Source organism: Haliotis rufescens, unplaced genomic scaffold (genome assembly GCF_023055435.1).
Source record: "Haliotis rufescens isolate VD_foot unplaced genomic scaffold, xgHalRufe1.0.p SCAF_3, whole genome shotgun sequence".
NCBI classification, from domain to species: Eukaryota; Metazoa; Mollusca; class Gastropoda; order Lepetellida; family Haliotidae; genus Haliotis; species Haliotis rufescens.
The window spans coordinates 14,711,307-14,735,961 of record NW_025964001.1 but is presented as its reverse complement, the minus strand read 5'-3'; the positions used below and the strand labels follow the sequence as shown (position 1 = coordinate 14,735,961).

General features: G+C 42.1%; 1 protein-coding gene across 2 annotated transcripts in view; it reads left to right on the top strand.

Moving 5' to 3' along the window:
- LOC124134776 (bifunctional glutamate/proline--tRNA ligase-like) overlaps window positions 1-24,655 on the top strand; it is a 53,636-nt gene that overhangs the window by 5,281 nt on the left and 23,700 nt on the right. For both annotated transcript variants that reach the window (XM_048403791.1, XM_048403792.1), the window contains exons 2-21: window positions 965-1,052; window positions 1,613-1,712; window positions 2,686-2,842; window positions 3,581-3,735; window positions 4,739-4,824; window positions 5,199-5,325; window positions 6,230-6,422; window positions 7,967-8,138; window positions 8,543-8,667; window positions 9,367-9,475; window positions 10,213-10,297; window positions 11,358-11,528; window positions 12,019-12,155; window positions 13,011-13,065; window positions 14,606-14,758; window positions 15,658-15,770; window positions 16,625-16,736; window positions 17,242-17,397; window positions 17,998-18,213; window positions 18,905-19,117. In XM_048403791.1, coding sequence (XP_048259748.1) covers window positions 965-1,052; window positions 1,613-1,712; window positions 2,686-2,842; window positions 3,581-3,735; window positions 4,739-4,824; window positions 5,199-5,325; window positions 6,230-6,422; window positions 7,967-8,138; window positions 8,543-8,667; window positions 9,367-9,475; window positions 10,213-10,297; window positions 11,358-11,528; window positions 12,019-12,155; window positions 13,011-13,065; window positions 14,606-14,758; window positions 15,658-15,770; window positions 16,625-16,736; window positions 17,242-17,397; window positions 17,998-18,213; window positions 18,905-19,117 — 2,723 coding nt within the window. The remainder of the gene's footprint in view (window positions 1-964; window positions 1,053-1,612; window positions 1,713-2,685; window positions 2,843-3,580; window positions 3,736-4,738; window positions 4,825-5,198; window positions 5,326-6,229; window positions 6,423-7,966; window positions 8,139-8,542; window positions 8,668-9,366; window positions 9,476-10,212; window positions 10,298-11,357; window positions 11,529-12,018; window positions 12,156-13,010; window positions 13,066-14,605; window positions 14,759-15,657; window positions 15,771-16,624; window positions 16,737-17,241; window positions 17,398-17,997; window positions 18,214-18,904; window positions 19,118-24,655) is intronic.

Below are 24,655 nucleotides of genomic sequence, written 5' to 3'. Positions count from 1 at the left end.
TCCCACAGGCTATGTAAAATCTCTTAGTTTCAAATGTTTATCCCATTGAGGCTAGAGAGAGATGATGATTTTGACGGATTCAGTCGTACAACCCATAACTGTCCTTTCGGAATACACTGTTAACCTTTTTTAGGTTGCATGATTAGAAAACACTTTCCGATAGTTACTTTTCTGATCTTGCTGGATGAAAGGTGTTTTGACATAACCTGTAATGGGACGTCTTCAGATCTTTATTTAGCGGTATCTGGAACTAAGATCTGATTTTAATGAGATTTATAAAACATAGATACAATAATATAGTACAGTAGTCATTTGTAGTATTAGTAATAATCTCCACTTGGAGAAGTGTTTGTTTTCAAACAGATTTTATACCTAATTTCTGCTTCTACACAGTTATCGGGTCTGTAGGGTAGCCTAGTGGTTAAAGCGTTGGCTCGTCATGCCTAAGAGCCGGGTTCGGTTCCCCACATGGGTACAATGTGTGAAGCTCATTTTCCGGTGTCCCCTGCCGTGATATTGCTGAAATATTGCTAAAAGTGGCGTAAAACCTCACTCACTCACCCACCCACCCACTCCTAGAATATCAAAATCACTCATAAAATAAAAAATCCATGTCTTATAAAACAGTAAGACCAGGTGACTACAGAGCTTGTCGTAAGAGGTGACTAACGGGATCAGGTGGTCAGGCTGACTGACTTGGTTGATGCATGTCATTGTATCTCAATTGCAAGGATCAATGCCCATGATGTCAATCACTGGATTGTCTGGTCCAGACACGATTATTTACCGACCGCCGTCATATAGCTGGAATATTGCTGAGTGCAGCGTTTAACAACAAACCCAAACCAAAGACTACAGAGCCAGGAACCTCATACGTCCTTGTTTGAAGGCAGTGTTTATAATTTTTGTGGTGGTATTATTTGTAAAGAATAACTTGTATGAATGGTGTTGACTTTGATTTCAGCTGCAATCGTTGCGGTTGAGTATTTGAAGGCAAAGGGTGAGGACGTAAGCTGGGAGTTTGGTCCCTCCAACAGCCTCACAGTCAACAAGTAAGTAGAACTGCCTGTGTAAGTTTTAAATTAAAACTTAAAAGCAAAATTTAACATGTTTAGAGGAAGTTCAACATTTTTTAAGTTTGTTTGGTTGTAAAGTTAAAAGAAATGTGTGATTCAATTGGTTTTTAGGGTATCAGGTTTGGTCCATCTGACAAGGACATGACTGTCCTCCATTCACTATGATTAAGATGGAATAATGTGGTGTCATAAAACTACATTCACTCACTCATCGTTATTTGCATTAGTCCTCATGAAAATTAGGTTAAAATTTGTCTGTGGCAAACCATTATTTTCATAAGAGGCGACTAACACGATCAGGTGTTCAGTCTCTCTGACTTGATGCACATTATCATGTCCCAATTGTGTAAATCATTGCTCATGATGTCAATCACTGGATTGACTGGTCCAGACTCGATTACTAAATACTGTCATATGGCTGGGATATTGCTGAGGGCAGTGTTAAACAAAATGCAAACAGTATTTGCGTTAAATGAGACTTTAGAGTCACAGCAAAACAAGAAGTTAAATAATGTAAAATGTTTTCTTGTTTACAGGGATGTGAATTTCACTTTCTGCCCCTCCATTTGTCGCTATCTGGCCCGAGCATTCCCAGCAGCCGGACTTCAAGGGGGACCTGTTCTGGAGAAAACTGAGGTGGGATTTCATTTGAAATAGTCATTTGTAATAATAGGGTTGTCATGACTCCCCTATGTAATGCGAATATTAACCTGACATAAGGGCATAATAAATTAATTGCTAGATTATCATCCCAGCCCGACTCATGACTAAACCCCCTGACAAATTAATTCATGTTTATGACAAGGATTAAACTGGCCTACAACTGACTCTTGTTGTGTGCCTGCCTGTCGTCTGCTTGCTGTCAGCTGTCAAGATGGTGCTCACTATTTTGAAAACACCAGAGGAGTCTGTGAGAGGGGCGGTCGGGTAGCCTAGTGGTTAAAGTGATCGCTCGTCACGCCGAAGACCCGGGTTCGATTCCCGACATGTGTGAAGCCAATTTCTGGTGTCCCCCGCCGTGATATTGCTGGAATATTGCTAAAAGCGGCATAAAACCACATTCACTCACTCACTCTCACTCACTCACTCACTCACTCACTCAGAGTCTGTGAGTTTGCTTATTGGGAACATGACAAGTTATCATCAATTGAGGATAAATTCAGTGAAAACGTAAATAGGTTTGACACAGATACATCGGACTGGTACTGTTGAAATCAATGTTTATTTGTTATCTTTGTTATTTCAGTCACCTTTTGCTCATATCAAGGTGTCCAGTCTATAACTTGATGACTTTAAAAAATATTTTATTTTAGCAAATAATAAATAAAAAGCCTCCCTCCCCACTTTTGGAACAAAAGTGGATGATATTCAAGCAATTAATTTATTATAGCCTAACAACACAGCTATCCTTGTATCAGTTTGTGTTTCAAGGCTGTATCGACTCTACACATAATAATGATGAAAGTTTGTAATGACTCGGCCCTGATGACTGCTCGGACTTGTGTGGAACAGTGTTTGCAGGAAATCCAACGTCTGGACGAACAGTTTCAGTGCATTGTTGTTACCATGGTTACAGATGTTAAGATATGACCTGATTTGACTTGTCCAGGTTGACCACTGGATCCAGTTCGCTGGAGGTCAGCTGTCCTGTGCGTCAGACTTCGCGGATGCCATCCAGTACCTGGACAACGTGCTTGGCTCCATCACCTTCCTGGTCGGCCACAACTTCACCATCGCTGACTTCATCGTGTGGGAGGCCCTGCAGAGTAAGACCAAGTTTTGACTGCCCTTCAGTGTCCTTTGATTTGGTTGGTTGGTTTCTTGTTTAACGCCGCACTCAGCAATATTCCAGCTATATGACGGCGGTCTGTAAATAATCGAGTCTGGACCAGACAATCCAGTGATTAACATCATGAGCATCGATCCACACAATTGGGATCGATGACATGCATCAACCAAGTCAGCGAGCCTGACCACCCGATCCCGTTAGTCGCCTTTTACAACAAGTATAGTCACCTTTTACGGCAAGTATGGGTTGCTGAAGACCTATTCTACCCCGGAATCTTCACGGGTCTAGTGTCCTTTGAGGTGTTGCACGTGGTTGATATTAATTAAGACATCACTTTGGATTGACTGCAATATGAGAAAGTGCTAAACATCTACTGCATCACTCTGGGCTCTCATCAGGGGCACAGGTGGCCCAGTCATCTCAGGGGCTGCCATTTGCAATGCAGAGTTGCAGTGTTGCATCCCTTGGGCAGGCCAGACCTATGATCGTGGGTTCGAATCCCGGTTCTCTCCGATTATGTTACTAGGTTTGTCAGCACCATGCTTGTGCTCGTTGGTTTTACCAAAGGGGTAAACATATGAAACCTGCATCACTTTGGGCTTTCCTCCTTTATTAAGCTGACACTCCGTGATATAACTGAAATACTGTTCAAAGCAGCATCTCTTATTTTGACAATTAACGTATTTGTCCTAAGGGTTACATTAATTTGATTCAGCCAACGGCCAGTGGCACTCTATGCTAGAGAAGGGGCGTGCTCCTCCACACGTCAAGCGTTACTACAACTTCCTGTCATCAGAGGCTATCTTTGCATCCACGGTCAGCAAGCTGCCAAAGGTCGAGATCAAGGGAGATAAGCGAGGAGATGGTGTTGTAAGTTTACTACTATTGATAAGTATTTCCATTTTAAATAGGAAAATCACCAATAATTGTGTGATGTCATTTCAAAACTTTTTTCTTATATCATTTATCATGTTTAAAAACCTAGGTTCGATTGATTGTCATTTCTGAAAGACTTGGTATGAATGGCCTACTCATTTGCTGTGCAGAGTTGCATCCTGTAAGTAGACAGAATCCCATGATCATGGGTCTGAATCCCAGAATCACACTGATTACGTTTCTAGGTAAGTCAGCAGCATGAGTATGGTGGTAAACATCGAAGACCTGCATCACTTCGGGCTTTCCTCCCACAACAAGCTGACACATTGTGATATAAACTGAAATACTGTTCTCAACAAAATGATTTGTTTCTCGGGAATCTTTTTTCTCAAAATTTGTTCTGTTGATGTTGGGATTTTGTGACAGTGATTTTTTTTCTATTTGGCCAAAATGTGTGCAGTGTCATACTCTGTTGATGCTCAGCAGGAGGATGACATGTTGTCAAGAAGTGAAATGTCAAATGATTTCTTATTCCATGAGTTTGCTATCAACATCTACCCATGAAGATCCGGGGTTGAATAGGTCTTAAGCAACCCATGCGTGCCGTAAAAGGTGACTTTGCTTGTCGTTAGAGGCACCTAACAGGATTGGGTGGTCATGCTCGCTGACTTGCTTGATGCATGTCATTGTATCCCAAATACAGGGGTCGATGCTCGTGATGTCAATTACTGAATTGTCTGGTCCAGACTCGATTATTTACAGACCGCTGACAATACTGGAATGCTTAGTGCGGCCTTAACCAAGAAACAAACAAAACATGATATGATACGAATGTCTGCCAAGAAATAGTTAGTTGTCATCAAATTGTCTTTGTTTTAGAAAAGAAAGAGAAAAATGTCCTCTGTATCTTCACTGTAGGAAAAAAATAAGTTGGTTTGCAGCCTGATCTTAGTGAGGAAGAAACACTGATGTACCTGTTGTATGGGTTTTGTTTCAGGTGAAGAAAGACGAGGGGAAGTATGTTGACCTACCAGGGGCAGAGATGGGGAAAGTGGTCGTCAGATTCCCCCCAGAGGCCAGTGGGTACGTTGAAGCACTTCTTATTCAATGTTTTGTAAAGTCTTGTTTGACAGAGATGCATTGTACCTGACAATAATGCTACTATTATCTGATAGGGATGCTGCTATCACCTGTCAATGATGTTGCTGTTACCTGACAATAATTTTACCTGAAAAGGATATCTCTTGTACCTGCTAGGGGCGGTTGAGTAGCCTAGTGGTTAAAGCGTTCGATTGTCACGCCGAAGACCCGGGTTCGATTCCCCACATGGGTACAATGTGTGAAGCCCAATTTTGGTGTTCCCCTGTCGTGATATTGCTAAAAGCGGCGTAAAACCATGCTCGCTCACTCTGTAATGCTACCCATACTGACGTGACTGAGATGCCCCTGTATTTCAGGTACCTGCATATCGGCCATGCCAAGGCAGCGCTACTCAACCAGTACTACGCAGAGGCCTTCAAGGGTAAACTCATTATGAGGTTTGACGACACAAACCCAGCCAAGGAGAACGAGGAGTATGAGAAGGTAGGACCAAATAAAATAACCAATGGTTACAAAGGCAACAAACATACACAAATGCACCACAGCCATACACAGAAGGTTAAATCAAAGTCACAGGGTCCCTGAAATATATGTGAAGTTATCTGAGTTATCTAACACTGGACCAGACCGCTGTGGTCTTGTGGATAGATCATCTGCCCAGAAAGTGGGAGATCGGTAGTTTGATCCCAATCCAAAAGATGTAAACAGATGGTACTTGTTGTTACTGTGGCTGGTGGTCAGCATTGAGGTGATAAATCAAGGGCTGGTGGGATTGGAGTGTGTATACTGTCTGAGTGGGGTGTCCATGTTTAAACTGCGGTATGGCCTTTGAGTGGGCTTGCACTATAAAACTTGCATCAGTTCGGACTAGTACAAGTAGCCACAGACACATGCATGCACATCGCTATATAAGCGCCAAAATCTTGGACGCAGTGTTAAACCCCATTTCCACACCTCACCTCACCTCACACTCACACTCACACTCACGAACACACTCATGAACACACACACACATCGATTATATAAGTGGAATAATCTTGATTGTGACGTGAACCCCAATTTCACCTCACCTGATTTTGTACCATGTCCACTACTGCGATACTGTTGAAAATGGTGATACCCCAATCCTCTTTGTATGAAGGTGAGGACACTATCTGTGATTTCACTGTTGTCAGGCGACTATGATTGTGATTGTCAGGACTGGGTGGTCAGGCTCGCTGACTTGGTTAATGCATGTCATCAATCCCAATTGCGTGGATCGATGCTCATGATTTCAATCACTGGATTGTCTGGTCCAGACTTGATTATTTACAGACTGCCGTCATATAGCTGGAATATTGCTGTCCGGTCAAACAACAAACCAACCAACCAATTTCACTGTTGTCAGGTCATTCTGGAGGACCTGGCTAAGCTGGGGGTCAAGTACGACATCTTCAGTCACTCCTCTGACCACTTCGACCGTCTGATGGGCCTCTGTGAGAAGCTGATCCGTGACAAGAAGGCGTACGTGGACGACACCGACCCCGAGACAATGAAGAAGGAGAGGGAAGAGAGGAAGGAATCCAAGAACAGAAACAACAGTGAGTACAGAATGGGTTGGGAAGATCCTAGCATTGCTTGGATAGGACAGTGAGGGGAGCTGGCTCACTATGCACGCTATAACCATGATAAACTGGAAAATGTAAGATTGACTCAAATGTTTGGCCTTTTGAAAAATGTCTTTCAGATCACCAATGACTTGTGTTGTTCATATAGGGAAGTGCCATGTTTGAATTAAGTTAGATTCAGTTAATGTTAAGACTAACATTAAGACTATGAAATCTTATATTACACAATACCCTTCTCGAATAAAAAAAAAAAAAAAAAATAGTTTCCCTATGCTGATTTAGAGCTACTGGTAGCTAGAGCTGGCTAGACTTGCTTTAGTATACGTTTCTAAAATATTTTTTTAAAAATTCATAAAATAAATTCATAAAATAAATATATTCCACGGTCATGGTGCAGGACTAGTAAATATCCTGCTTGGCCAGTTTTCTTTGCTCTTCTTGATTACTAATTCTAGAATAACCCCAATAATAAAATAGAATCCTTGATCTTCCAACACCATACTCATCAGGGTCTCCAAAGTACAGTTAACTATGGTTATAACCACAATTCGTTATAAGCAGATATACAACATATATACAACAAATGCACAGGACCAAAAATCAGTTTGTTATATCTGTCAGATCGTTAAAGTGTGTTCGTTATAAACGTACTGTATTCTAATACACTTCTGTTACCTGTGTCAGTTGGACCTTTCCTCCATCATTAGGTGATATATCTGAAATACTGTGCAGTGCAGGTTAGACCCACTGACTATTATAAGGGTAACGCTATTTTTCAGGACATTATTATTTGCAGAAGCGTGAGGTCTTCCATGAACGGCCCAACGAAGGAGGGCAGTTGAAAAGACCGAGGGCTTCTGCAAATGATAATACCCTGAAAAATAGCGTTACCGTTATTATAGCTAAAATGGATGGAATTTGTTATCAAATAAAAAGAAACAACAATATCGGTTTTGAAACATTTACTGCAATCAACACGAATGCCACTGACCCACTTTTACAAATAGGGAAACGTCATAGAACAAACCAGATGACGTCACTATTCAACGTGACGTCACCTCTTCCTATCCTATGACGTCACCTAACAACGGGCGTGATAATGGCAATATGAGGGCATTATCAAGTTACAGTGGCCCGCTGATTTCTGATAACATGTGGGGGCGCTGGTGGCCCAGTCAGTCTAAGGCGCAGCAATTCCCTGTGCAGAGTTGCGGGCCCTTGGGCATGCCAAAACCTATGATTGTGGGTTCGAATCCCAGTTCGCCCCGATTATGTTTCTAGGTTTGTCAGCACCATACCCGTGCTCGTGGGTTTCACCGAAGTGGTAAACGTCTGAGACCTGCATCACTTCTGGCTTTCCTCCCACATTAAGCTGACACGCCGTGATATAACTTGAATACAAGCGGCGTTAAACCCAACTCACTCACTCACTCACTCTGATAACATGCGTCGGTTTAGTGATAATTCTATCCATCGTAGCTATAAATTGCCTTATGGTATGTTGCTGCCTTTGCCAGGTGTTGACAAGAACCTCAGCATGTGGCAGGAGATGGTGCAGGCCACTCCAAGCGGTCAGCGCTGTGCCGTCCGGGCCAAAATCAGCATGGCATCTGACAACGGGTGTATGAGGGACCCAACCATTTACCGGTGCAAGAACGAGCCTCACATCAGGACAGGGACTAAATACAAGTAAGTGTGACAGGCATACCGTATTCCCCGTATTAAGGGCCCTGCTCCAATAAGCACTCCCCGACCGACTTCCAGGCTAATCTGTAAATAATCATAATAAGTGCCCGGAAAAGACTGAAAATTTAAACGACAGTTAATATTTTTACGTGCATTTTACAGATTTTTTTAAACACAGCAGCTCTGAAGGGGTATATAATTGCCGCACTTCGTCAGTTTTTCATACCGATGCTTATTGGTTTTACCAAACAGGTACTTGGTTTCGACCTACATTTCTTTATTCAACCTTCTTACATTATTCTGCCCCTGCGTTTTAAAACTAGTATAATTTCAGCCGTTTTTCTCCTCCCTCACTCACTCGCTCACTGAATGAATGTGGTTTGTATGCCAACAATGTCTGTTTCCAGGGTGTATCCGACTTACGACTTCGCTTGTCCAGTGGTGGACAGTGTTGAGGGAGTGACCCATGCCTTGAGGACCACCGAGTACCATGACCGAGACGACCAGTATTTCTGGTTCATTGACCAGCTCGGTAGGTTTCAGTGTCTTGTCATGCTTTAGAATTTAGTGGAAACAGAAAAATATATCTGCTGAAAAAATTAGATAAGTTCCCAAGCCACTGTTTTTGAGTGTGAGAGTATCTGTCCGGCGTATTACAATATTCTGTTGTTTGTATTACTCTAGAAAAAATAAAAGTCATCTTGCATTTTATGACAAGATTATTTCAAAGAGGAGCACTGCACATTTCCAATCTAGACTTTGAAAAATGTGTCATGTGAGACAATATGTCGGTGTAATTTGGTATTCCGAACAGCAGTTATGGGCTATGTGACTGATTCTGTGAAAATGTTTATCTGTTTCTCGCTTCGATGGTATAAACATTTGAAATGGAAGAGACTCTCCATAGCCAGTGGGAAGTACTGCCAAACAGTGTTTTCATCTATTAGACATTCCAGAATTTGTTTGTTCAGGTTTCAAATTTATATTTTGATTCATAGTCGGAAATGGAGTCACCAGTCTCAAACTAGCTGGAGAAAGCTGCTTTCTGATTGACTAATGTCGACTTCTTGGTAGTCATTTCTTTGGTTGGTCAAATTTTGCAAAAGGTTCTTCTAACATGAACTGTAATGGGATGTGCTCAGTTCTTTATTTTCGCAGTAGCGAGAACTTAGATCTGATTTGAATGAGTTTGGGCCAATACTGACCATTGTCCAACTGTGTCTTACAACAGGGTTGAGGAAGCCACACATCTACGAGTATAGCAGACTGAACCTGCAGAATATTGTCATGTCCAAGAGGAAGCTCACCTGGTTTGTCAACGAGGGCATCGTCGAGGGCTGGTAGGTACTTATAGAAATGGATGGCACGTGGTCCTGTGCACAGCGCACAGATCACTAATCAGGTGAAGTTAAGCAAAGTCGGTCTCGGAGAGTGGATGGATGGATGACCACGTTCTTGACTCCTGAGAGTTTCTTGGGCTTCGGTCCTGCCCCACACAAGCACATGTACCATATGTGGTGTCTGCTTTGGCAAGTGACTTTGTTCGAAATGTGCCTCTGTTCACCCAGCAGTGAGTGGGTACCCAGTAGGATGAGACGGTAACCTTCTAGCGCCTCACAGGCAGCTTGGGTTGTATACTCCCCAGGGAGCTTAGAATGAAAATCGAGTGCTCACTGATCCATTGACTGGGGTAATAATGTAAGCGCCATGAGCACACGAGCTGGTATGGAGTTTGGCACCATACAAATGGACTCATTTATTATTATTATTATTATTATTATTATTGATTCCCGGTGGACTTAAACCCATTTTGTTGTTGTCTGTTACACAGAGCATTGTTCACTGATTCATGTACAGGTACATGCCTGTATGCTGTAATGGTGTTATGAAATATTTTTAGGACCTTGCGGGGAGAAAGTATCAAGACATATACTTTTGCTGTTTACTATATCATAACTCATGTATGCTAGGATATCTGTAATTGGCCTTTGAGAAGCTGTCGTATTAATTTGAGTGATACTGGTGAGATGTAACTGAGGCTGACAAGATAAATAGCGAACGTTTCTCCTTGACCCAGGAATGATCCACGCTTCCCAACAGTGCGAGGCGTGTTGAGGAGAGGAATGACAGTTGAAGGTTTGAAGCAGTTTATTGTCTCACAGGTGAGTCTACAGAATGTTGGAGGAAATGGGTTACAGTGTGTCACGGGATCGGGTGGTCAGACTCGCTGACTTGGTTGATGCATGTCATCGATCCCAATTGTGTGGATCGATGCTCATGATATTAATCACTGGATTGTCTGGTCCAGACCCGATTATTTACAGACGTCATATAGCTGGAATATTGCTGAGTGCGGCGTTACACAACAAACCAACCAACAGTGTGTCAGGTTATTGACAAGCCTTCATGATGGAGCTGACTCTCCTTTCACTCACTCAAAAGCAGAATCCTATGGTCCAGTCGGCACCACAACTTGTGTCCGAAGCTAGGACACCCTTGATTATGATCCTTGTTCTTTCAACCTCATCCCTAACCTCGTGGGTTTCCTCATCGGTAAATGCCCACAACCTGTATAAGTCACTCAGTCACACTCCTGCCTCTGTGGGGTAGAAAATGGAGTGCTTGCCCCGAGAGCAGAATGTCAGTGGTTCAATACCCTGGCTGCATCATGAAAAACAATTAAAGTTGGTTCTTGTTTTTACCCTGCCTGGTACTTGGCACTGAGGGTGGAAAAAGGGCTGGTTGGCTCGGAGTTAGCATCATTGTATCATAGTGGGCTCAGGCAACCTGATGGATCGCGGTACCTTGGTTGATTTCATGGACCTTACTCGTTTCTGGTTTGTCAAGACCAGATTTGATTATTTCCAGGCCACCATAATATAGCTGGAATATTGCTTACCGTGTTGTAAAATGGCGTCAGCATGCATCACCTGCTTGGACCCTTTTGACACTTTCTACGTTTCTGTTTAGTCCCAACTTTGCTACTTTTATCCCACTGCTGTTCCCATGGCAACCAGTGGTATTCTATGGTAGCTAGATCAAAGCTGCTGAATCAAGCCGTTCCGTCGTTGCTGTGATTGGATGGTTCAAAACAGTAGTGACAGTTGTTTATCAAGCTGATGATAGTCACTAGATTGTCTGGTCCTGATGCTGTTGTTTACAGGCTGCAGTCATATAGCTGGAATAGTGTTAGACAATGAAGAAACATCGTTCCTGTTTCAGGGCTCCTCTCGTTCAGTTGTTATGATGGAGTGGGACAAGATATGGGCCTGCAATAAGAAGGTCATTGACCCAGTTGTCCCACGCTTCACAGCGCTAGAGAAGGGGGATGTCGTGCCCGTATCTGTGGCAGGAGCCAAGGATCTGTCCGAGGAAGTCGCCAAGCATCCTAAGGTAAATAAATTGGTTAAAATCATGAAAATGTCTGAATCACTGCATTTAAATTCAGTAAGGCTCTGTGCTCTTCTAACAAGAGACTTGTGTTAGTAGTTTCATGAGGAAGAGACACTGGAGCACAACCACAGAAATTTCACTATCTCACTTGAATCTACAAGGGGTATGGGTGGACCAGTCGTCTGAGGTGCCTCGTTTTGCTGTGCAGAGTTGCCTCCCTTGGGCATGCCAGAAACCTATGATTGTGGGTTTGAATCCCAGTTCGCCCTGATTATGTTTCAAGGTTTGTCAGCACCATACCCGTGCGCGTGGGTTTCACCGAAATGGTAAACATCTGAGATCTGCGTCACTTCAGGCTTTCCTCCCACATTAAGCTGACGCGCCGCGACATAACTGGAATACTGTTAAAAGCGACATTAAACCCAACTCACTCACACACTCACTCACTCACTCACTTGAGTCTACAACTGGTGTTGCCTTTGATCTTCAGAACAAGGATGTTGGCATGAAGACTGTGTGGTACGGCCCAAAGTTGTACATAGAGGGCGCTGATGCTCAGGTCATCAAGGAAGGCGAGATTGTCACGTTTATCAACTGGGGAAATCTCAAGATCAAGGCCATCAAGAAGTAAGTCTTAGTTACAGTTGTTCGATGGCATAACAAGGGTATATTGGAAATATAGTACTCAAGAAAAGTTAAGGAACACCTGATTCTTTCATATTACTATAGTTAATCTGTAATGCCATGACGATGAGTGAGTATGCTTTTACACCGCTTGTAGCTATATTACAGCATATATCACGGGGGGTATGCATGACAGATAAACTCTAGTAATATGAAAGAATTGCGTGGTCCTTAACTCCTTTTGAGCAGTATATTTTGAGTGAGTGTGTTCAACTTTGACATTGCATGGACATTGTTTCAGCCAAAGAACAAGAACAAGTTATGGAATTAATAAACCTCATCAATATGTCAAAATTATGTAATATAAAAATTGGATATATTGAACGAAGGTGACAATTGTCTAACTTGTCGACACATAAACGAACATAATGTTCTGTTGCGTGAACTGACACTCATGAACACATCACATGTGACATCCATGACTCGAGATGCACCATTTGTCTTGGGGCAGGATTAGCGTGTAAAAGCATATCATGATAAGAATAAAGGCACACTGTGGTAACACTTGACTGTTTGCTAGTTTTGTCATAAAGTGGTACTCATTGGAAACATCTTTTGTTAACATACATACATCTCTCTGTTTCTATGGTTTGCATTTCTTTTGGCAGTGAGTATATATACACGTCTATATAAGTTGAGAGTTCTCTACTTATATGTTGGGGATATGTATATAGTTACTGACCAATAACCTGAAAATCACTCACTCTGAAATCCACTCTTATGAAACTCTCTGATGAGACTCACTATAAAATTAACTAGCTCTGAAACTCACTCACTCACTCTGTTCTTCTCTGGCAGGGACGGTGAAGGCAAAGTGGTGTCCGTTGATGCTGAGCTCAACCTGGACAACAAAGTAAGTGTGGAAGAAATCCCATCTCTATGGAGGGTTGTAACTGTGGTAGAGCCTGGAGACTGGGTCACCAGTCAATACTTATTCACAATTATGGCAAATGCCCTAGCAACTAATGAAGCAAAATAGTTGATGAAATTCAGAAATATGTTTAGCATTGGAGGTTATTTCTACCACAAGTATTTGCATGAAGTCTTTGGAAACATATTCCACATGAATTCACAACAAAGCCTGACACAGCTGTGAGCAGTGTTTGCGGTGAGCAGTAAAAGGCAGCAGAGTAGCCTAGTGGTTAAAGTACTGGCTCGTCACACCAAAGGCCTGGGTTAGATTCCATGCGTGGGTACAATGTGTGAATAACCTTTGTGGTGTCACCTTGCCAGGAGATGGCTGAAAGTGGTGTCTAACATACTCACTGAATATGAAGCAAGCTGTGGGGGAAACTGGCGGGGTTAGGACAGGGAACACTGCTGTCTAACAACAGTTAGTCACTCTTAAAACTTCATATAATAGGAGTCAATTATACCAAGTGTATAGTCAATTATACCAAGCGTATAGTCCATTATACCAAGTGTATAGTCCATTATACCAAGTGTAAAGTCCATTATACCAAGTGTATAGTCCATTATACCAAGCGTATAGTCCATTATACCAAGCGTATAGTCCATTATACCAAGTGTATAGTCCATTATACCAAGTGTATAGTCCATTATACCAAGCGTATATTGTCCGTTACCCCAAGTATATACTGTCTTAAAACTTCATATAATAGGAGTCAATTATACCAAGTGTATAGTCAATTATACCAAGCGTATAGTCCATTATACCAAGTGTATAGTCCATTATACCAAGTGTAAAGTCCATAATACGAAGTGTATAGTCCATTATACCAAGCGTATAGTCCATTATACCAAGTGTATAGTCCATTATACCAAGTGTATAGTCCATTATACCAAGCGTATATTGTGCGCTACCCCAAGTATATACTGTCTGTTGTTCAACTGAAACATCCCCAGATGTGAGTGACAATGTTGCCTTCTACATTCATGCACTCACTCTTAAAACTTAATGGGGCGGTCGGGTAGCCTAGTGGTTAAAGCATTCGCTCGTCACGCTGAAGACTAGGGTTCGATTCCAGACATGGGTACAATGTGTGAAGCCCATTTCTGGTGTCCCCCGCCGTGATGTTGCTGGAATATCGCTAAAAGACGCGTAAAACCATACTCACTCACTCACTCACTTAAAACTTAATATAATAGAAGTCAGTTATGCCAAGTGTATAGTCTTTTATACCAAGTGTATATTGTCCGTTATGCCAAGTGTATAGTCCATTATACCAAGTGTATAGTCCAATATACCAAGTGTATAGTCCATTATATCAAGTGTATAGTCTATTATACCAAGTGTATAGTCCATTATATCAAGTGTATAGTCCAATATACCAAGTGTATATTGTCCGTTATGCCAAGTGTATATTGTCCGTTATGCCAAGTGTATATTGTCCGTTATGCCAAGTTCAACTAAAACATGGTGCCTTGTACAGGACTACAAGAAGACCCAGAAGATCACGTGGCTGACAGTCACGGACAAGGCGCCACTGATCCCGGCGGTGTGTGTACAGCTGGACTACCTCATCACCAAGCCTGTGCTGGGCAAGGAGGAAGACTTCAAGGACTTTGTCAACAAGGACTCCAGGGTATACACACTCAAACATCCATAAATTGATAAAACAGAAATACTGGAATTCAGGAATTGAAAAGAACATCAATCTCAATGAAAATCTAGGTGGTAAACTTTCTAATGGTCAGGCTCGCTGACTTGGTTGATTCATGTCATCGATCCCAATTGCGTGGTTTGATGCTCACGACATCAATCACTGGATTGTCTGGTTCAGACTCGATTATTTTCAGACCGCTGTCATATAGCTGAGTGCAGCGTTAAACAACAAACTATCTAAATGACAACTGCTCTCTGGCTCATATTTGAAACTTTCCCTGCTTTCGAAGATTATTGAAAGTATTATTCTTATTGGCACAAAGGGCACACCTAAACATCTTTACACGTAAGTGCCTTGTGGCACACTTTGAAAAAAGATCCATTTCGATCCCTTTTGTAATAACTTGCAGTTAACTATGCTTTGTTGTCAGGATAGTGGAATGTGATATTCTTAACATTTATTATCCCCCGCCCAACAAAGTTGGCGGGGGATATAGAAACGGGCTCCGTACGTCCGTCCGTCACGTTTCGTTTCCGGAGCATAACTCAGAAACCGTTCAATATTTTTTCATCAAACTTTGCGGGTCTGTCAAGTACATGCTGAATGGTGCCTTTTGCTATTTAGAAATTTTAGAAATTTGTATTTTTTACGTTTCCATGGCAACAAGATGGACTTAGGTTCCAAACTCTTCTTTTTTTTACAATTTCCATGACAAGTTCCACCTCAGTTAAAAAAGGTTAGGGTTTGTTTAGATTTAATTATGTCATAAATTTTGCAACAGGGGCGGGGGATATAGCCACGTTAGTGGCAAACTCTTGTTGATTTGGTCATGATTTTTGTACACAGAAATAAGTCACATCTTGCCTTTATTGCTACAGAATGAAACCGAGATGCTGGGTGATCCTTGTCTGGCAACATTGAAGAAAGGGGAGATAATCCAGCTCCAAAGACGAGGTTATTTCATCTGCGACCAACCTTATGAACCAGTCAGGTACAGAGTATTGACTGACAGATTTCAAGCTCTTTTGTTATTTCAATGCAGCATTTCAGTAGAGGTTCTTGTACCATTGTAAAACAAGAGATCAACTTCTGGGTAGCGTCCTAAGTCTGTCCAGTCTTCATTAACAGCTTGTGAATGTGGCCACTTCAAGGTGTGGATTTGTGAATGTGGAGTTGTCTTCAGGAGCTGTTGCATTATCTAAATCACCAGTGTACCAACCACTCCAGTGTTGAATTAATGTTTTGAGGTGAAATTATATCGATATAGGTCCTGTTGCACAAGACGCTTCACAGTCTTACAGCAGTTCCAGCGCCATGATCACTTTGTGAAAGAGGGCCCTAGTCTGAAAACTGATTGTCTATTTGCAAGGCCTTCTTGACAGCTGAGACCGCCTCCCTGGTCTTGTGGTAGAGCGTCCACCTGGAGAGCGGAAGGTCCGGGGTTTGATCCCCGGCCGTGTCATACAAAAAGATGTTAAGATTGTACTTGTTGTTACCCTGTCTGGCACTCGGCATTAAGGGGCTAAAACAAGAACTGGTCGGCTCGGAGTCAGTATACATTGTCTGAGGGGTATTCATGTTAAACTGCGGCATGGTATCTCAGTGAGCTAGCACTATAAAACGGCATCAGTCCGGACTAGTACAAGCAGCCACACACATAAAATACACGTGCATGCATGTCACTATATAAGTGCAATAATCTTGGACGCGACGTTAAACCCAATGTCACCTCACCTCACCTCACCTCACCTCACCTCACCTCACCTCACCTCACCTCACCTCACCTCACCTCTTGACAGCTGAGCCTATGTAGGCCTTAGTTTAATACAAGATGTTGTGTTGCAGCCGGTACTCTGGGAGAGCAAGTCCCTGTGTGTTGCTGAACATCCCTGACGGCCATCAGAAGGACATGCCGACTACAGGATCCAAACACAAGCAGGAGGCCAGTGCCAAGGAGGTGACTCACAGGGCCATCATAAGATTACATCTATAAGAGCATTCTCCCTTTGGTGAATCCTGAGAAGAATAGGTCCCCAGTATCCATGCTTGTCATAAGAGACGATTAATGAAGATTGTGTCCCGGACTGTTATGACAGGGAGTTACAGCAAGAATATTGCTGCCATCAGTCACTCACCCACTTTCAGTCAGATACATGTTTCTGTATGCAAGGACACAGGATACTGCTGGAAGGATGGTGTTAAGGTAGAACTGTAAATGTTGCAGTAAGTCCACAGAATATGTAGTACTTTGCAGTCAAATACGTCTGTGGAAGCCTCGATGGCTGAGTAGGTTAGATCGCTGACTTTGTGTGCTGGCAATTAGGTGCCTCATTCTGGCAAGTGTGGGTTCGAATCCCGGACGGTACTCAACCCAAAAAAGTACGAGAATCTGTACTTTACTAAGAAAGTGTTATCCCAAATATAACATTTGTTTCACTGGGGGTTGTTTATCTGTTTTTCAGAAGGCTCAGAGCAAGAAGGGAAAGTCTGCAGAGAAATCCCCTCAGGACGAGCAGCCACCCTCGGAACTGAGCTCCGTCAGCGAGGTCGACCTCGACAACAACATCCGTGCTCAGGGAGACCTAGTCCGGAAACTCAAGTCAGAAAAAGCTCCCAAGGTGAGCAGTACTGACCTTCCTTGCCAGTTACCACTGTGGCAATTCCAAATTATTTCTTATATGTCATGCTTGTTTTAAGACTCCCTGCTTGTCCTGATAGCCAACCAGTAACAGGTGGTCGGTCTCTGTGCCATGTGTGAAATTGAAACTTCTGTTGCATAGTTAGGAGCGGTCGGGTAGCCTAGTGGTTAAAGCGTTTGGTCGTCACGCCGAAGACCCGGGTTCGATTCCCGACATGGGTACAATGTGTGAAGCCCATTTCTGGTGTCCCCCGCCGTGATATTGCTGGAATATTGCTAAAAGCGGCGTAAAACCATACTCACTCACTCACTGTTGCATAGTTAAGGTACTGTTGGGCCATGGTGAAGCAGATTTTCACGACCCAATCTGAATTAAATCACCCGTTGAAAAGACATTATGCAAAAACATGTATGTGGTTTTACACATCACACAATTTATTCACGGAAATTTAATTATCAGAGTTGACCAATCAGAATCAAGGAGTGTTCTACATCCTTGCAGTCAAGTCATGGCCAACGTAACTAGGTTGAATGATGACTTGCACACAGCTGAACATTGAGGAATGTTCTGATATTTCAGGGCCAGGTCGATGTGGCTGTGAAGACACTGCTAAGTCTGAAAGCCGACTTCAAGGCAGCGGCCGGGAAGGATTGGAAGCCAGACGTCAAACTGCCAGAACCAGCTGCAGCTGCCAAGAAGGTCGGAGCTGGTGATGTCAATGTCAATGACCTTAACAACAAGGTCACAGCTCAAGGCAATCAAGTTAGAGAGCTCAAGTCCAAGAAGGCACCAAAGGTTTGTGATGATGTCACCTTTTATTGAATATTTGAATACCATAAGCTATAGGGTATATTGTCCGTCCTGAGTTCTAGCCCCCCAACCCTTCACAAGGGACATAATCTGTAAATCTGTCAACCCTACAGAGAAACTTCCCTTGCAGCCTATTGTTCAGATGACATATTGTAATCAATTTGTGACATGAACAATGGATGACATCATATCTTTTTTTTCTCAACGATGAAGCAGTGACATTGTATGATTTCAACTGACCAATCAGCATTGAGAATTGCTAAAATGCCCCTGTGCAAATAACGGAAAGGTATTGCACATGATCATTCTACCCTTATGAGTAATATCATATGTTAATACTTAATTAAGGACCCGTGAAGATTCGGGATAGAATAGGTCTTCAGCAACCTATGCCTGTCATAAAAGGTTACTATGCTTGTCATAAGAGGCAACTAACGGGATCCGGTGATCAGACTCGCTGACTTGGTTGATGCATGTTATCGTATCCCAATTGCGTGGATCGATGCTCATGATATCAATCCCTGGATTGTCTGGTCCAGACTCGATTATTTACAGACCGCCGTTATAAAGCTGGAATATTGCCGTGTGCGGCGTTAAACAGCAACCAAACAATCCTAATTAAGAATTTCAATCTTTTATGAAGTACATGGTACATTTGTGGTGTTTGTCCTTGTAGGACCAGATTGATGCAGCTGTGAAGTCGTTACTGAGTCTGAAAGCAGACTTCAAGGCAGCGACAGGGTTAGACTGGAAGCCTGACATGAAGCTTCCTACAGGGTCTGGTGCCCCTGCAAACCAGGCGTCGAGTGGCAACATGGATGACCTAAACAACAAGATTGCTGCCCAGGGCAACACTGTGCGGGATCTCAAGTCCAAGAAGGCGTCAAAGGTAAACATGTTCAACTGTGTTATATAATATTATCTGGTCAAAGAACAGTTTGTGTTAAGTATTGTCATATGGATGTATTTTATCTGTCCACAAGACAATCCCAGTGTTCAAACTTAAGAGAGGTCCTGCAGGGTTTTAGTCTATGATTCAGGCATACCAAAGACACAAAACAAGTACAGGTCTACAATATATCCAGAACAGGATGTGTAGGCAGCAGCTGAATTGCATGTTGTCGTCTGCTGAAAACATTTTCGACTCGATCTCTCCCCAGCGAATAGTTTTAGTGTGCAAAATCTACTCGCTTTTCTGCTTGTCGATGCTTTAGTGAGCAGTTAGAGGTAGTTTACATCATGTCACTGGGTGACCTTGCCCCTGACCATAGCCAGCCGATTGACGGTCGCTGTTTATACATTGGTGCCAGTGATGGACACCATTTGAAGTAAAGAATGTTGGCGCAAGAGATTTGTTTGTGTCTGAAGTGTTCTTCCATCAGTTGCCACCATCCCTCCATGCGGCTCCAAACATGAATATCCTAGGTGCTAAACCTAAGTTTTTAGGAGCCAACATATATCTTGAACAGATATTATCGCCGGTTATGATTACTTTTAGGGAGCCAAGTGGCGAGCAGATTAGGCCAATCGTAGATTTAAGTTGCATTTGGCCACCAAAATGGTTGCTATTTAGAGGGCTGTGCTATTCATCTAAAGCATTAAATCATTGGACATCATGGGGGCTCCAGGGTAGAATAAGTCCCCAGCAACCTACGCTTGTTGCAAGAGGTGACAAACTGGATAGGGTGTGGGGCATGCTCAGCCCTGGTTAGTTAGGTCCTGCTTTGATTATTTGCAGGCCACCATAATATTGCTGGAATATTTCTTACTCTTGTATAAAATAACATGAACCTGCTCTGACTCTTTGGACAAGGACCTAGCAGTGTGCATTTGCTATGCTTCTCTTTTGTCCCAACTTTGCTATGTTCATCCCACTGCTGTTACTATGGCAACCAGTGGAATTTGATGGTAGCTAGATCAAAACTGCTGAATCAAGCCGTTCCATTGATGCTGTGATTGGATGGTTCAAAACAGTAGTGACAGTTGTTTATCAAGCGTTCAGCAAGCTTTTCACTTTTGAGTTGCGTTGGGTTAGTCTACAGGTAAACATGTTCAGGGTGGATCCAGACACGAGTACAGTGAGTTGCCCTTCTGCTGTGATACTGCTGTGATGTTGTTAAAGTCACTAGGGGTGGTGTGGTAGCCTAGTAGTTAAAGGATTCCCTCGTCACGTCGAAGACCTGGGTTCGATTCCCCACATGGGTACAATGTGTGGAGTCCATATCTGGTGTACCCCGGTGTGATATTGCTCGAATAAAACCATACTCGTTCACTCACTTAAAGTCGCTAACCTAGCATGTTTTATTGTTCTGCTTGAACTGGAGCTGGCAGAAATACTTGACAAATATGCAAACAGTTATGCAAAAACAGTAAAGCTATATAAAAGTATCAAATTTCTGCATTTAGATTTACCCAAAAAAATTCAAGATTTTAAAAACTAAAGTATGTTATTGCCCTTGAGCCAAATATTTTATTTTTTACGTCATATCTTTACAATGAAATAAATGTATCATAGAATATTCTTAAACACACAGCACCGTGAGTAGTTATTAATGAGGAAATCAGTTTAATCTGTCTGAAGAGTATAGACTCAACCAATTTTTGAGATCAAAGATCTGAAAAGAATTCTATACACCTTGCCACTGGGCATCTAAGTGTTCCTCTGCAGTTTACTGTCTGTCATGTCATGTATATAGTGACTTCTTCAGATTTGTTGAAGTCCTTCTGTAAGAAACAGTTAATACCAGTGTCATTGCTGTGTTATATCTTTCAATTTGAAAGACTTTGTGTTGCAATCACATAGGTGAACAACAAGGCTGAATTGAAGGCATTCGAGTTTTTGATAGCCATTACAGAATTCTCTAAGTTTCTATTTCCATACTAAAATCACGACACGCCTGCTACCATGGCAACCAGTACTGAATATCAGCTACATAGAAGCTTCTGAATAAAGCCATTTGACTTGTATCCCTTGTCCTGATGAAACAAGACTGTAGCAACAATATGTGTGCATTCAAAGACAATGAACTGTATTAAGTTTGGTCTGAAATTAAGTCATAACACTTCATTTTATGATATCATTCCAGAATTCTTTTTTGTCATTGTCTTGAAGCTACTATCATCTTACTGTCTGCTACCATGGCAACCAGTTTTTTTAAGTAGCTACATAAAAGCTGTTGAGTAAAGCCATCTGAGTTGTCTCCCTTGACCTGATGGATCGAAACTGCAGCAACATCATAATACCATGTTTGATTATTTCACAGACAGACCTGTGATTTGTGCAAATAATTCTATTGATTTTGTTCTCTAACTTGCAAACCCAAACTAAATAATGTTCTATTATTTCTGTGGCAATGACCGGTTGTCTTAAAGGTTTGTTTGATACTGCCAGTCTGTGATATGATCAAAAGTTGTGAAAGGATAATTTATATTTTGTCATTTGGCATTTGTTTGTTGCTTCTGTCTGAAAGGTAATGACTTGTGCAGTGTTCAGGTTTGTTGTAATCCATCTTTGAGAAACGTACACAGTTAGTACCAGTATTATTGCTTTGGTTGTGCTGATTCATGCAATTGACAAGGTTTTATATTCCTAGAACTTCAATGACTTTTGTGCACAGCGTGACTACAAATCAAGGACCCATATTTCTGTCTCTTGATTTATGTTCAGCAGTTCTCCATTTCAGTGTATCTTTGCTATTATAATCCTACTGTCTGCTACCATGGCAACCAGTACAGTAACTGATGTAGCTAGATCAAGGCTGCTGAATCAAGCCGTTCCGTCGATGCTGTGATTGGATGGTTCAAAACAGTAGTGACAGTTGTTTATCAAACAGTCAGCAAGCTTTTCACTTTTAAGTTGTTATACTGTGTTGTGGTAGCCTAGGGGTCAAAGTGTTCAGGATCAATCCTGTTACGGGTACAATGAATGAGATTCACTTCTTAGTGTTCCCGACCTGTGAAGATCCGGGGTAGAATAGGTCTTCAGTGTTCAGGTTTGTTGTCATCCATCTTTGAGAAACGTACACAGTTAGTACCAGTATTATTGCTTTGGTTGTGCTGTTTCATGCAATTGACAAGGTTTTATATTCCTAGAACTTCAATGACTTTTGTGCACAGCGTGACTACAAATCAAGGACCCATATTTCTGTCTCTTGATTTATGTTCAGTGTATCTTTGCTACTATAATCCTACTGTCTGCTACCATGGCAACCAGTACAATAATAGATGTAGCTATATTAAAGCTCCTGAGTAAAGCCATCTGAGTTGTGTCCCTTGACCTGATGGATCGAAACTGTAGCAACAATATTTATGTAGAATTTTTGGAATGATTAGCATGCAAACGATCTTCTGGACCAGCTTAAAACATTTTGTTTTCCTCCAGACTTACTCATCTGCAAACCTAAATTGTATACCCTAAATATGCATTCAGAAAAGTGATATGACAGCATCCTTAATTGACACATGGTGTCCCTGAGTTCACAAGTACCTGGGGGACATGAACTCTACCAGTGAGGGGATGTTTTGGAGAGATGTACAGCTCAGATGCCTATCAATGCGACTCTTTGCAAGCACTGTAAAGTATAGTCAAAACGTGATTCAGTAGAACGTTCTTTGAATGTTAATGTGTGATAACTTCAAAATCTGTTAAGTTTGCAACATCAATTCCATGCTACAATGATTTCACTGTCTGCTACCATGGCAACCAGTGCAGTATATATCAGTAGCTATATAAAAGCTGCTGAGTAAAGCCATCTGAGTTCTCTCCCTTGACCAGGTGGACCGAAACTGTGGCAACATCATTTATCGTGTTAATTTATTTAATGTTAACCCTGTTTACACAAACTAATCTGGGACTACCAAATTGTTTTGTATTGTGATATGTGTATAACTTATTTCAAAACAAATAGTGAAAATATGTTTGGTATAACATGACACCACACAGTATTTTATTGAAGTTGTCTTTTGGGTGGATGTGTTTCCACAAATTGATCCCAATCAGGACTGATTTCTGAAATCTGGACCAAAGAAGAAATAAGTATATACTTTTCATCTCTAGTCAGAGCTTCCTATCTATGACAATAATTTCCAGTCATTAATCCCATGTGTAGCAGAGCCCAGTGGCTGTTAGATATATGATGTGACCTCAAAAAAGGAAGATCATTGTTCAGAAAGTGGGACTGGGGGGTAGCCTATTGCTTGAAGCGTTTGCTCATCACACAAAAGCACCTGGTTCGATTCCCCAAATGGGTATAATGTGTCAAGTGAATTTGTGGTGTCCCCTCAGATGCTGCAGGATGGGCACGCCAGAAACCTATGATTGTGGGTTCGAATCCTGGTTCGCCCCGATTATGTTTCTAGGTTTGTCAGCACCATACCTGTGCTCATGGGTTTCACGGAAGTGGTAAACGTCTGAGACCTGCATCACTTCAGTGGCGTTAAACCCAACTCACTCACTCACTCACTCACTCACTCACTCACTCACTCACTCACTCACTCTGATGCTGCAGGAATATTGTGTGAGGAGCTGAATACTTCAGTCGGTCACTCATTCTTCATTAAGATTGCAAGACACAAGATCATGTACGTTTTCCACCAACTTGGTGTGGATGGAAATTCATCATTGTACTGATTGACAGTAAAGCAAAAATATCCATACACATTTTTGGCCACACCCACTTAAACACATCCCATTTGATTTAAATAAAGCTTGAAGTTTGCCACCATCATGGTGTCTTTAAGTGAAAGAATTCTCTCAGCTGTCAGACATCTGTCATAAAGCATAATGTGTAAGACCCAACAATCTGTACTGTCAACATTTTGTCACCTGCATCAATTGCTCAGATCTTTGGACAAGGACTTAACAGTGTGCATTTAGTCCCAACTTTGCTACTTTCATCCCACTGCTGTTACCATGGCAACCAGTGGAATACGATTGTAGCTAGATCAAAGCTGCTGAATCAAGCCGTTCCGTCGATGCTGTGATTGGATGGTTCAAAACAGTAGTGACAGTTGTTTATCAAACAATCAGCAAGCTTTTCACTTTTAAGTTGTTATATTGTGTTGTGGTAGCCTAGGGGTCAAAGTGTTCAGGATCAATCCTGTTATGGGTACAATGAATGAGATTCACTTCTTAGTGTTCCCGACCCGTGAAGATCCGGGGAGGAATAGGTCTTCAGCAACCCATGCTTGTCGTAAAAGGGTGACTATGCTTGTCGTAAGAGGCGACTAACGGGATCGGGTGGTCAGACTCGCTGACTTGGTTGATGCATGTCATCGTATCTCGATTGCGTGGATTGATTGTCATGATGTCAATCACTGGATTGTCTGGTCCAAACTCGATTATTTACAGACCGCCATAATATAGCTGGAATATTGCTCAGTGCAGCGTTAAACAACAAACAAACAAACAAACATCTTAGTGTTCCCA